General features: G+C 49.8%; 1 protein-coding gene across 1 annotated transcript; it reads left to right on the plus strand.

Moving 5' to 3' along the window:
- Positions 1-244: 244 nt before the first annotated feature.
- On the plus strand, positions 245-4,489 carry sh2d7 (SH2 domain containing 7). Its single transcript, XM_052064092.1, is given in 5 exon segments — positions 245-678; positions 1,834-1,923; positions 2,319-2,484; positions 2,795-3,025; positions 3,824-4,489. Coding segments are annotated over 5 exon segments (1,305 nt in total). The 5' UTR covers positions 245-526.
- The last annotated feature ends 8,693 nt before the right edge of the window (positions 4,490-13,182 follow it).

Consider the following 13,182-nt stretch of genomic DNA (forward strand, 5'->3'; position numbering starts at 1 on the left):
TATTTGCAGGGTAATTAAATCACACAAGAATACTTTTTTTTTCTTTCCAAATTTAAAATCTTGATTTGAATTTGACTTTTATTTGGTCTCCCGTAGGAGAAACTTGTCTTGGAGGACAGGCCCTTGTTAAGTGGCACCTTAACCCACAGCCTGGAAAAACTGGCAGTCCTGAGCAAGCGTTGTTGCATGAACTAATGAAGCCTACTCAGATGAGAGGCAAAAATCTTCAAAGAGGACATTGGGAGAATCCCCCTTTTCTGTTTTCCCCCCTCGCTTTTTAAAGTACTGTACTGTGCCTGCTGCACACCACGGATGCAGCAGGCACACGGAACATACTGTAGATAACCAGGCAAAGCCAAGCCGAGTGATGAAGCGATGATAAAATCAAACAATACCGTTGTTAATACGAGGGAGCTGTTTTATAGTCAAATGAACGCCTGTCCTTCCTTTTGAGAGCTGATCCAAGCAGGGAGTATTCATTCAGGACTAGTGCTCTGTGTGTTGGTTTCATGACAATCGTGTCGGGATGGAGACAAAGTCATCTGTTGATCTGCATCTGGATTCATCTGAAGGAGGCCTGAAGGAGCTCGTGCTTCGGTGGTTCATTGGGACACAGGCACAGATCATTCTGCAAAATGGAAATTTTCCCAGCTGGTTTCAAGGCTTCACTGGAAGAAAGTAAGAAACAAAGAATACCTTTCAAAGCATGAAATAGTCTTCAGTGTTCCAATTTCCCTTTGTGACGAACGAAATTTGGCATTTTTAAAAATAATTTGTCGAGATGAGCAGACATTTAGCTTTAACACAATAGGGTTTTCACGACTATTCGAAGCACCGTACTAATGGCCGCAGTCTCATTAATGGGTTACATTTCTATTTTACACATACACAGGACGCACCGTACTAATGGCCGCAGTTTTACAGTGGTAAAACATACGCCAGCTTAAACATACGGCATGCACGCGCGCACTCTAACACGTTAGCTTGAAGCATACGGTAGCATGCCAAGACATACAGATAAGCTAAAAACACGTTTTTAAAAAGGCAACGAAAGCAGAACTGAGTTCAGGTGTATTTTATTTAGCCATCGTACAATGTTCTCACGTTTTTCGATCAATCATCACCCAAAAATCCACCAAAGTCCTCATCCTCTGTATCAGATGCCAAAAGCATAACCGGTGGCTTTAAGTTTGAACTGAGCTTCGTAGGCGTGTCTTTTTGTCGAATTTATTTTCAGGGGTTCTTAGAAACCAAAACCGGAGTTGTTTTGCAACAATGCACATTGCCACACTCTATACAAGTGTTGGTACTGGCTTGAGGCGTCCCTTTAGCGTCCACTTACACGCCCGCCCTTCACAATTGGCGGACTAGCTAGCCTGTCCTCTCTCTCCCTCTCTCTCTCTCTCCCCCTCTCCATATATGTATATATACACGCCCACCGTTCCCTGATTCGGCCGACTTCTTTCCTGCATGCCTGGCCACAGTCACTTCCGCCGTTTCTCTATATAAACAGCGTGTCGGCTGTCAGTCAGATTTTGGAACTCGGCGCATATAAAGGACGCTCCGCACCGTAAGGCGTCCTGTCCATTTTGGAAAAAATTTAAGACTTTTAATGGCGCCTTATAGTCGTGAAAATACAGTACATTGAATTCTTCATGTCGGTAACAGAGCTAAAAAAGGAATACCCCCCCCCCCAAAAAAAAGGCACCAATAAAAAAAGGCAATTGGGGATCATCTGAAAGTGTCATAGTTCTGCCATGTAATTGTTAACTCACTTGAAATATGACACAAATCAGTTGGTTCTGATGTTTGTTGTCTGCCTCCTCATCACAGGCATGCAGAGGATCTCCTGGCAGATAAAGCTCCAGGCTCTTTTCTCATCCGCCTCAGTGATAAAACCATCGGCTACATCCTTTCCTACAAGTACGAAGTTGAAGCTGAATGTAGAAAGAACCATTAAGCACATAGACTAAGATAGATTTTAGTGAGTTCAGTCAAGAGGTGTAATATTCAGATCAATACAATTTGACCAGCACAAATCATTACAACTCTCTATTTTATAAAATCAAATGAGAGGATGGTCCTCTGACAGAAGAAAATTGTGGTTTTCAATTCATTTGTTGCTAAGCTACTGCAGGTAAGATACCTCATTTTTACGTCTATAGAAAGATAACTATAGAGTTACTCCCACTTTTGGATCAGTAAAAGCTTTCTTGAGATGTTCAATAATATTTTTGATGTGATTTCTTTGTCAATTCATTGTCCTGAGAGTAGTGCTCATTTTAGCAAAAACAATAAGGTGTGCATTTCCTCTACAGGGGCCTTGACAGGTGCCGCCATTTTTTGATAACTCAAAACCAAGAGGGACTTCTTTTCATATCAGGTGACTGTTACACCTACTCCTGCATAAGTGATCTAATAGATCATTATAAAGTAAGCCCTATCCAGCCATTTGGAGAGTACCTGACAACCAGCTGTTTTGAGGTGAGGGTCTTTGAGACTAACTTTCAGTCCTCTTGAATGGAAGTGAATGAAGGCCCAAGATCTATTAGTTTTTTTTCCATCTGAAAAAACATTGCAGCTGTTAACCATCCCACTGCAGGATTACCAGTATATTGAAACCATGAATTAAAAGGAGAGCCAAACATTTCAGCTAAGAAAAAAAAGACAAACTACAAGACTGACACTTATATCATTTCAGTATCTGTTGTAGCTGACTTGTTTTGGTTGGTGAAACAAGTGTGCCATTAAATAGCCATGAAGAGGTGATAACAGGGGTTGTTGTTCTTTCCAGGCAAACACAGGTGAAGTGTATGATGTGGTGAATTACAACAGCAAAGGGGAATCAGGAGTAAGTGTCAATGCTCTCCAGGGCCGTTGGGACCCGAATAACAAGAGTATTGGAAGGATCCAGGAACAAACTGATGGTGTACGCACCACAGTTCAGCCACCTGCACTGCCACCAAAATACAGAAACAAAAAACTGACTGCAACCCAATCTGTAGACTCCATGTCCCTTTCTCAGGTATGAAACAGTGGCGCACTGTAAATGCTGGTGGATCCTGATTTTTGCGTTAGCGCAAGGTTCAATCCGTGTGTTTGCAAATTTGGCAGATTGGTCTCTGCCAAGCTCCACGAAAGAAGGCTTTTTTTTAAATGTACACAGTATTATTTTGTCAATTGGAAATTGACAATTACGAAATAAAATCATCTGAATCCAGATACATTTTTCAAGTGGACTAGGAAGCGCCTTAAAAATGAACGTGATCCAGATTATTTATTTTGCACAGCCATTTGATTACGTACAATTGAATAAATTCAACACACAATGTCGTTTGTTTCAGTGTGTTTTTTCAGCTGGGCAGGCAGGCACATGGCTAATTTGGAAAGTCAGTCTAGACTTGCACAGACCACGTTTGACACCAGCGCACGATATACAGCTTTGCTCTAACATGATTTATTCATTCATAAATAAGTGAATAGCAGTCATCAACCCCTCTGATTGCATTATATCTTTTTAAATCATCCCACCTGGGCGGCACAGCTATTGGGGGGACTTGGAATATCAAGTGTGGGGATTGTTCTCCAAGTCCAGTGCCAATTTGCTTCCTCCATTTTGAGACTCTAATATGTGACTCGCATAAAAGCGAATGAAAGAATACACAGAAATGCCCAACATTGGTTCTAAACTGCTTTCTCCAAGAGTTGAGCTGTGCAAGTCCAAAGCCGATTTAAAATGCTAATCACAAAGAAACTTTGATTTGAAGAATCAAGAAACTTGATTTCAGTGACAGCATATTGAATTTGACATGATTTCTTCCAGGCTCCTGCTGTTCCAAAAAGGGGTGTTCCAGTGGCATTCTCCCTTAGTGGATCTTTTTCTGATACAACGTCACAACCAAGCAAAACCCAAAAGGTCACAAACAGGCCAAAAAAAGAAAACACAACCTTAGTAACCAGTCAGTCTTCACATTTATACACTGACGCAAGCTATCCAGGGGACCAGATGGCTCACTCCCAGCATACGTCTGTGGGTGGCAGAAGCAAGTCTGTGCCAGTGATAAACAAAAACTAACAAGATCAACAAGAGGAGGCCTACTCAAACCAGTTTAACAGTCCATCACTAACAGTCTCAGCATATCAAATCCATGTTCCTGCCAAGAGGGTCACATGCCACACATATTCGCTTCATGACCCCACAGAGTTCTTGACACTGAGCAACCTGTGGTCAGAGGAGCAGAGGTATGACATGGAATTCTTTAGGTCCAACCCGACCTCTGAAAGGCCTAAAAGGAGTTCAGTCTCTCAGAGAACCACCATGTATGCTGAGATTGAGCAGAAGCCAGCAGTCATCACTTTCCCTGAGAGCACCTACGAACAGGTCCCCGGCAAGTCCATGGAAAACCAGGCAAACACTTATGAGTCTCTTAATGACATCAAGCCCAAGATGCCTAAATCTACATGGGGGAAAAATGTGAGTCAGGTATAAAAAGCTGATATGTTGACAAAAATGTGAGTTTTTATGATTTATAAATAACCCCTGGAGTGAAAATACAGATTTAGACAAAACCATATATGATAACAAGAACATTTTAATGACAGAACACTGTGTTGAAATGGAACAACAACTTGTTTCTTGTTCCTACCAAATCAAGCATTGTATGTCAATTTGTCCCTGTCTCCTTATTTGAAATCAACAGTCTCAAACTTGGGCCTTAAACTGGACAGTGATTTCAAACTCGATCGGCAAATTGGTGCCGTTGTTAAATCCAGCTTCTTTCACCTTAGAGAGCTGGCCAAAATAAAACCTTTCCTCTCACATGAACACTTTGAGACAGTAATCCATGCCTTTGTCACATCCCGGCTCGATTACTGTAAGGCCCTGTACTTTGGAGTCAGCCAGTCCTCCATTAAGCGCCTTCAGCTGGTCCAGAATGCCGCTGCTCGCCTCTTGACTGGTACTCGTAAGAGGGAGCATATAACTCCTACTCTGGCATCCCTTCATTGGCTCCCCATTCATTTTAGAGTTATTTTCAAGATCCTCCTCTTTGTTTTCAAATCTCTAAATAATCTCGCGCCACCTTACCTCTCTGAGCTCATCCGCCTCTACACACCTGCCCGGCGCCTCAGGTCTGTGGACCAGTCTTTTTTAGAAGTACCAAGAACTAAACTGAGGCTCAGAGGGGATCGAGCCTTTTCTGTTGCTGGTCCCTCTCTCTGGAATGACCTCCCACTGAACATTCGGCAAGCCTCCTCGCTGCCCATCTTTAAAGCCCTCCCCAAAACTCACTTGTATTCTTTGGCGTTCGACTCAGCATGATTGTACCTCTTGGTGCTTTCTACCGCCTTTATTACCATTTCGTCTTAATGTTTATTCTGTATGTTAAATCGCTCCATGTACAGCACTTTGTATGCAGCGATGGCTGTTTGAAAGTGCTCTATAAATACTGTTGACTTGACTTGACTTGACTTGACTTGACTTGACAATTTCAGTTAACAAATTTGAACTTCTATTGTCCATTCATTGCCTCTCAAACATTGTATTGGGTCAGCACGTGAAGCAGACATTTTATATAACCAGCTAGCTGTACATTTAAATTAGCGATAGTCCTCCTTGTCATGATTCGGTTTAGGGACCAACAGGTGGCACTATAGGGCTCCCCTGGCAGCTGCACACCTGTTGGTCTTTAGTAATCTGGCCTTTAAATGGACTCCCAGCCCGAACACTCAGTGTGGGCTCATTTGTTGTTTCTCGCTACTTTCATGTGTGTTGCTGTTTGCTCTTGTTTTCTGTCATGTTTTGTTCCGGATACTTAAAGAGTTTATGAATGGAAAGTTTACGTTTAAAAAGTTGCCCGATTGCTCCACTGACAAGACCAAAGTTATCTGTTCTTCTCTCTCTCTGTATCATACAGGTATACGATGTATGCCACTGACACGATTGTTACTTGTTTGGAACTATTTTGTGTGGAAGGTTACAGTGTTCTGCGTCCATATAAATAGAGCGGGTGGAGCTTCTCTGTTTGTCTGACAGTGGTAGCGACCTAGCGAAAATAAAACGTCTCCAGTGTTGTCATCGAACCAAGTGTAGTCATTTGAAATGAGTATACATAAAAACCGTAGAGAGACTTCCGCACAAGAAGGACCAACACAATCAACATAGCCTGACTGTGTTAGGGGGAGTGATTCCCCCCCCTTTCAGAATGGTTTGCCCCAGCAGCACGGGGGAAGTACGTGCGCTTTTTTGTACGGCGGGCAGTTTTGAATGCAGCGGCACATAATGAACACTGGTGTCTGGTGTCTCGTTATTCTTCAACAAACATACAGAAACAGACTGCTGTGTTCAAAGCAAACTTGAGAAAAACGAAGTATGCAACCATGGTTTAAATGCACTATAGGCTGAGTATTAGTTTACCTTATATGTTCACTTTATAATGTTATATTGCTCTGTTTTGATTTTAGAAAAAAAAGCTTTTAAAGCAGCTGTTTTGTGACAAAATATTCTTTTCACTGTTGTTGATGGAGAGTAATATTGTGTGAGAGATTATGTGTGAATAACTGCTCCAAGTGAAAAATGTTCATGTAAAATTGAAAATCGAAATTGTTATTTCAGTAAATATTTGCATTTGGCACATAGAAAACTGATTCATGATTCATGTTGATGAGAGCATTAAAATGGGGGAAAAATAGGACCTCTTGGACAGATTGAGAGATAAAAAAAGCCACCGTTCAGTTTCAATGGCGGAGAGCGGGCCAGCTCGGTGGCGGAGAGTGGGAAGGCTAGAAGGCCGAGTGCGGCCGGGCAGGAGGCCTCTTGGACAGATTGAGAGAAAAAAAAAATAGCCCCCGTTCAGTCTCAATGGCAGAGAGGGGGCCGGCCTGGCGGCGGAGAGCGGGCCGGCTCGGCGGCCGAGTGCGGCCGGGCAGGAGGCCTCTTGGACAGATTGAGAGATTTTTTTAAAAGCCCCCGTTCAGTCTCAATGGCGGAGAGCGGGCCGGCTCGGCGGCGGAGAGCGGGCCGGCTCGGCGGCCGAGTGCGGATGGGCAGGAGGCCTCTTGGACAGATTGAGAGATAAAAAATAGCCCCCGTTCAGTGTCAATGGCGGGGAGCTGGCCGGCTCAATTGCGGAGAGCGGGCCAGCCCGGCGGCGAAGAGCGGTCCGGCTCGGCGGCCGATTGCGGCCGGGCAGCAGGCCTCTTGGACAGGTTGAGAGATTAAAAAAATAGCCCCCGTTCAGTCTCAATGGTGGGGAGCATGCCGGCTCGGCCGCGGAGTGCGGGCCGGCTCGGCGGCTGATTGCGGCCGGGCAGCAGGCCTCTTGGACAGGTTGAGAGATTAAAAAAATAGCCCCCGTTCAGTCTTAATGGTGGGGAGCGGGCCGGCTCGGCCGCGGAGAGCGGGTCGGCTCGGCGGCCGAGTGCGGCCGGGCAGGAGGCCTCTTGGACAGATTGAGAGATAAAAAAAGCCCCCGTTCAGTCTCAATGGCGCAAAGCGGGCCGGCTCGGCGGCGGAGAGCGGGCCTGCCCGGCGGCGGAGAGCGGGGCGGCTAGGCGGCCGAGTGCGGCCGGGAAGGAGGCCTCTTGGACAGGTTGAGAGATTAAAAGAAATAGCCCCCGTTCAGTCTCATTGGCGGGGAGCAGGTCGGCTCGGCCGCGGAGAGCGGGCCGGCTAGGCGGCCGAGTGCAGCCGGGCTGGAGGCCTCTTGAACAGATTGAGAGATAAAAAATAGCCCCCGTTCAGTCTCAATGGCGGGGAGCGGGCCGGCTCGGCGGCGGAGAGCGGGCCGGCACGGCGGCAGAGAGCGGGCCGGCTCGGCGGCGGAGAGCGGGCCGGCTCGGCGGCCGAGTGCGGCCGGGCAGCAGGCCTCTTGGACAGATTGGGAGATAATTAAAAAAAGCCCCCGTTCAGTCTCAATGGCGGAGAGTGGGCCGGCTCAGCGGCCGGGCAGGAGGCCTCTTGGACAGATTGAGAGATAAAAAATAGTCCCCGTTCAGTCTCAATGGCGGGGAGCGGGCCGGGTCGGCGGCGGAGAGCGGCCCGGCCGCGGAGAGCGGGCCGGCCCGGCGGCCGAGAGCGGGCCGCCTCGGCGGCCGAGTGCGGCCGGGCAGGAGGCCTCTTGGACAGATTGAGAGTTTTAAAAAAAAGCCCCCGTTCAGTCTCAATGGCGGAGAGCGGGCCGGCCCGGCGGCGGAGAGCGGGCCGAATAGGCGGCCGAATGCGGCCGGGCAGGAGGCCTCTTGGACAGATTGAGAGATAAAAAATAGTCCCCGTTCTGTCTCAATGGCGGGGAGCGGGCCAGGTCGGCGGCGGAGAGCGGGCCGGCCTGGTGGCGGAGAGTGGGCCGGCTCGGCGGCCGAGTGCGGCCGGGCTTGAGGCCTCTTGGACAGATTGAGAGATTTTAAAAAAAGCCCCCGTTCAGTCTCAATGGCGGAGAGCGGGCCGGCTCGGCGGCGGAGAGGCGTCTTGGTCGGATGAATGGTGTTGGAAAGCGGCCCGCGGAAGTAATCTTGAGCACCGGAGGAGAGGCCCGGCGACGTGGCCAAGCGTGGCCGGCGGAGAGGCGTCTTGGTCGCATTGGGAAAATTAAAAAATCCCCACATTCATTCTCGGCAAAACCACTTGTGTCCGTAAGAGGGCGGTGTAGTAGGCAAAAGGCCATTCATTTTAATGGGCGGCGGAGAGCGGGCCGGATAGGCGGCCGAGTGCGGCCGGGCAGGAGGCCTTTTGGACAGATTGAGAGACAAAAAAAAAAAGCCCCCGTTCAGTCTCAATTGCAAAGAGCGGGCCGGTTCGGCGGCGGAGAGCGGGCCGGCTCGGCGGCCGAGTGCGGCCGGGCAGGAGGCCTCTTGGACAGATTGAGAGATTAAAAAAGCCCCCGCTCAGTCTCAATGGCGGAGAGCGGGCCGGCCCGGCGGCCGAGAGCGGGCCGCCACGGCGGCCGAGTGCGGCCGGGCAGGAGGCCTCTTGGACAGATTGAGAGATTTTTAAAAAGCCCCCGTTCAGTCTCAAGGGCGGAGAGCGGGCCGGCTCGGTGGCGGAGAGCGGGCCGGCTCGGCGGCCGAGTGCGGCCTGGCAGGAGGCCTCTTGGACAGATTGAGAGATTAAAAAAAAGCCCCCGTTCAGTCTCAATGGCGGAGAGCGGGCCGGCTCGGCGGCGGAGAGGCGTCTTGGTCGGATGAATGGTGTTGGAAAGCGGCCCGCGGAAGTAATCTTGAGCACCGGAGGAGAGGCCCGGCGACGTGGCCAAGCGTGGCCGGCGGAGAGGCGTCTTGGTCGCATTGGGAAAATTAAAAAATCCCCCCATTCATTCTCGGCAAAACCACTTGTGTCCGCAAGAGGGCGGTGTAGTAGGCAAAAGGCCATTCATTTTAATGGGCGGCGGAGAGCGGGCCGGATAGGCGGCCGAGTGCGGCCGGGCAGGAGGCCTTTTGGACAGATTGAGAGACAAAAAAAAAAGCCCCCGTTCAGTCTCAATTGCAAAGAGCGGGCCGGCTCGGCGGCGGAGAGCGGGCCGGCCCGGCGGCCGAGAGCGGGCCGCCTCGGCGGCCGAGTGCGGCCGGGCAGCAGGCCTCTTGGATAGATCTAGAGATAAAAAAAAATCCCCCGTTCAGTCTCAATGGCGGAGAGCGGGCCGGCTCGGCGGCGGAGAGGCGTCTTGGTCGGTTGAATGCTGTTGGAACGCGGCCAGCGGAAGTCATCTTGAGCACCGGAGGAGAGGCCCGGCGACGTGGCCGAGCGTGGTCGGCAGAGAGGCGTCTTGGTCGGATGAATGGTGTTGGAACGCGGCCAACGGAAGTCATCTTGAGCACCGGAGGAGAGGCCCGGCGACGTGGCCAAGCGTGGCCCGCGGACAGGCGTCTTGGTCGCATTGGGAAAATTAAAAAATCCCCCCATTCATTCACGGCAATACCGCTTGTGTCCTCTAGAGGGCGGTGTAGTCGGCAAAAGGTCATTCATTTTAATGGGCGGCGGAGAGCGGGCCGGCTCGGCGGCCGATTGCGGCCGGACAGCAGGCCTCTTGGACAGGTTGAGAGATAACCAAAAAAAGCCCCCGTTCAGTCTCAATGGCAGAGAGCGGGCCGACCTGGCGGCGTAGAGCGGGCCGGGTAGGCGGCCAAGTGAGGCCCGGCAGGAGGCCTCTTGGACAGATTGAGAGATAAAAAAAGCCCCCGTTCGGTCTCGATGGCGGAGAGCGCGCCAGCTCGGCGGCAGAGAGCAGGCCGGCCCGGCGGCGGAGAGCGGGCCGGCTAGACGGCCGAATGCGGCCCGGCAGGAGGCCTCTTGGACAGATTGGGAGATAAAAAAAGCCACCGTTCAGTCTCAATGGCGGAGAGCGGGCCAGCTCGGCGGCGGAGAGCGGGACGGCCAGAAGGCCGAGTGCGGCCGGGCAGGAGGCCTCTTGGACAGATTGAGAGATAAAAAAAATAGCCCCCGTTCAGTCTCAATGGCGGGGAGCGGTCCGGCTCGGCGGCGGAGAGCGGGCCGACTCGGCGGCCGATTGCGGCCGGGCAGGAGGCCTCTTGGACAGATTGAGAGATTTTTTAAAAAGCCCCCGTTCAGTCTCAATGGTGGAGAGCGGGTCGACTCGGCGGCGGAGAGCGGGCCGGCCCGGCGGCGGAGAGCGGGCAGGCTAGGCGGCCGAGTGCGGCCGGGCAGGAGGCCTCTTGGACAGATTGAGAGATAAAAAAAGCCCCCGTTCAGTCTCAATGGCGGAGAGCGGGCCGGCTCGGCGGCAGAGAGCGGGCCGGCCCGGCGGCGGAGAGCGGGCCGGCTAGGCGGCCGAGTGCGGCCGGGCAGGAGGCCTCTTGGACAGATTGAGAGATAAAAAATAGCCCCCGTTCAGTCTCAATGGCGGGGAGCGGGCCGGCTCGGCGGCGGAGAGTGGGCCGCCTCGGCGGCTGAGAGGCGTCTTGGTCGGAACGGAATGCTGTTGGAACGCGGCCAGCGGAAGTCATCTTGAGCACCGGAGGAGAGGCCCGGCGACGTGGCCGAGCGTGGCCGGCGGAGAGGCGTCTTGGTCGGATGAATGGTGTTGGAACGCGGCCAACGGAAGTCATCTTGAGCACCGGACGAGAGCCCCCGGCGACGTGGCCGGCGGGGAGGCGTCTTGGTCGGATGAATAGTCTTGGAACGCGGCCCGCGGAAGTTATCTTGAGCACCGGAGGAGAGGCCCGGCGACGTGGCCAAGCGTGGCCCGCGGACAGGCGTCTTGGTCGCATTGGGAAAATTAAAAAATCCCCCCATTCATTCTCGGCAATCCCGCTTGTGTCCACTAGAGGGCGGTGTAGTAGGCAAAAGGTCATTCATTTTAATGGGCGGCGGAGAGCGGGCCGGCTCGGCGGCCGATTGCGGCCGGGCAGCAGGCCTCTTGGACAGATTGAGAGATAAAAAAAGCCCCCGTCCAGTCTCAATGGCGGAGAGCGGGCCAACATGTGTTGGATTGCTTTTTCCTCTTTTCAGAAAAAGCCTTAATTTAAAAATGTTCTGGAATGTGTTGCAGTCATGAAAGTCAAAGTTAATGATTATTTGCTATAACAAAGTTTATTCGTTTGAATATTAAATATATAAATATATTTGAAGTTTATTCAACTAAATATAGGTTGAACATCATTTGCAAATGAGCAGCCTGGTGGTTGACTGGTGAGAGTGTCGGCCTGACGGTGCAGAGGTGCAGTGTTTGATTCTTATGGCAAGCCATTTGAGCATTTATTCCAAATCCCTGGTGTCAAACATAAGTGTGTGTCACTAGTTCGATATCTTTCAGCACTAGTTCGACACTTGGCCACACTAGTGACACACTTTGACGAACTAGTTGCATACAATCTCCAACTAGTCATTCATTTTCAGCAACATGTCAACTTGTCAATCATGGATTATTCTAACGTGAACTTGTGACACGTGATTTCCTGCACTAGTAAACAAGTGAGAGCTAAAATACTCACTAGTTTACTAGTGGGGGATACAACAGTAGCTAGTTCACTAGTTAAAGCCCCTTGACGCCTTGATATCTAACTAGTGAATGTCAAAAATGTTGTGAAATTTAATGTCGCACTAGTTCAACTCGTGAGGTCTAAAATGTTCACTAGTAGACCTAGTGGATGCCAACCTGCTCACTAGTAATCTAGTTGCATAAAATATAATGAGGAGGTGGGTCAGAAATGTGGCTGCAGGATTCCTATTGGATCTGCAGCTAAAATACACCAATCAGATTTTGTCATAATCACACCCACTTCATTTGCATGTTTTACACTAGTTTACAAGTTGTCCTGAGGATGTGCAGCTAGTTCACTAGAGGATGCCCATTATTGGTTACATGTCGACGAATGAATCCAAGAATCCAAACTAGTAAACTAGGTGCAATCAATTTGACCTTACACGTTAACTAGACGGTTACAAAATGTGAACATGTTCACAAGTCAATATAGAGATATCTACTAGTTACACTAGTTGGGCTCATATTCACTGTACTTGTTAACTAGTGATACACATGTTTCCTCACTAGTAAACTAGTTGGGTTCAGTGTGACACATTAGTGAGCGAGTGACACAGATTTTCGTATCACTAGTTAACTAGTGGAACGTATTTTGTCTAACAGGCTCAATGCTGAACATGTATAGACTTTGACTGAACATGTTTGACAAAATGGGGCACTAGGTGACGTGCACACATCAAGTTTACTAGTGAAATAATCACATTTGGCTAGTTTACATGTTTGGCAGTTACAAAACTTTACAAGTTCACTAGTTGTGCACACAGGTCAACTAGTAAGCAATTTTATTTAGCTAGTACGATGTACATGCCAGCTAGTATGCCAAAAACATGAGCTAGTGCAACAAAAATCCCTACATGTTTGATATTTGTTGCACTCGTACACAGTCGCTCACAAGTGCTGATTATCTTTGAAGTCAAGATGGCGCCCGAGTAGGCAGCCGTCAGCAAGTGCTCTCATGAGCCTTGCTTCTTTTGTTGTTTTTGTGTTTCTTTTGTCACTTTGTGTTTGTTGTTACGTCGTGTGGACTTGATGTGGACCTTTTTCAGCATTTTTTGGCCACGACATTCATCAAGGAGGACTCTGTGCTTGGTGGTTGCGCCTTCTCTGCAGCATGGGTATACCTGCACTGTTTTTGACTGGAGGAATGTCGGCGCCATTTGACTGTCGTTGCTGGACAGTCCCGGGGCGC

This window comes from Hippocampus zosterae, chromosome 4, assembly GCF_025434085.1.
Source record: "Hippocampus zosterae strain Florida chromosome 4, ASM2543408v3, whole genome shotgun sequence".
Classification (NCBI taxonomy): domain Eukaryota; kingdom Metazoa; phylum Chordata; class Actinopteri; order Syngnathiformes; family Syngnathidae; genus Hippocampus; species Hippocampus zosterae.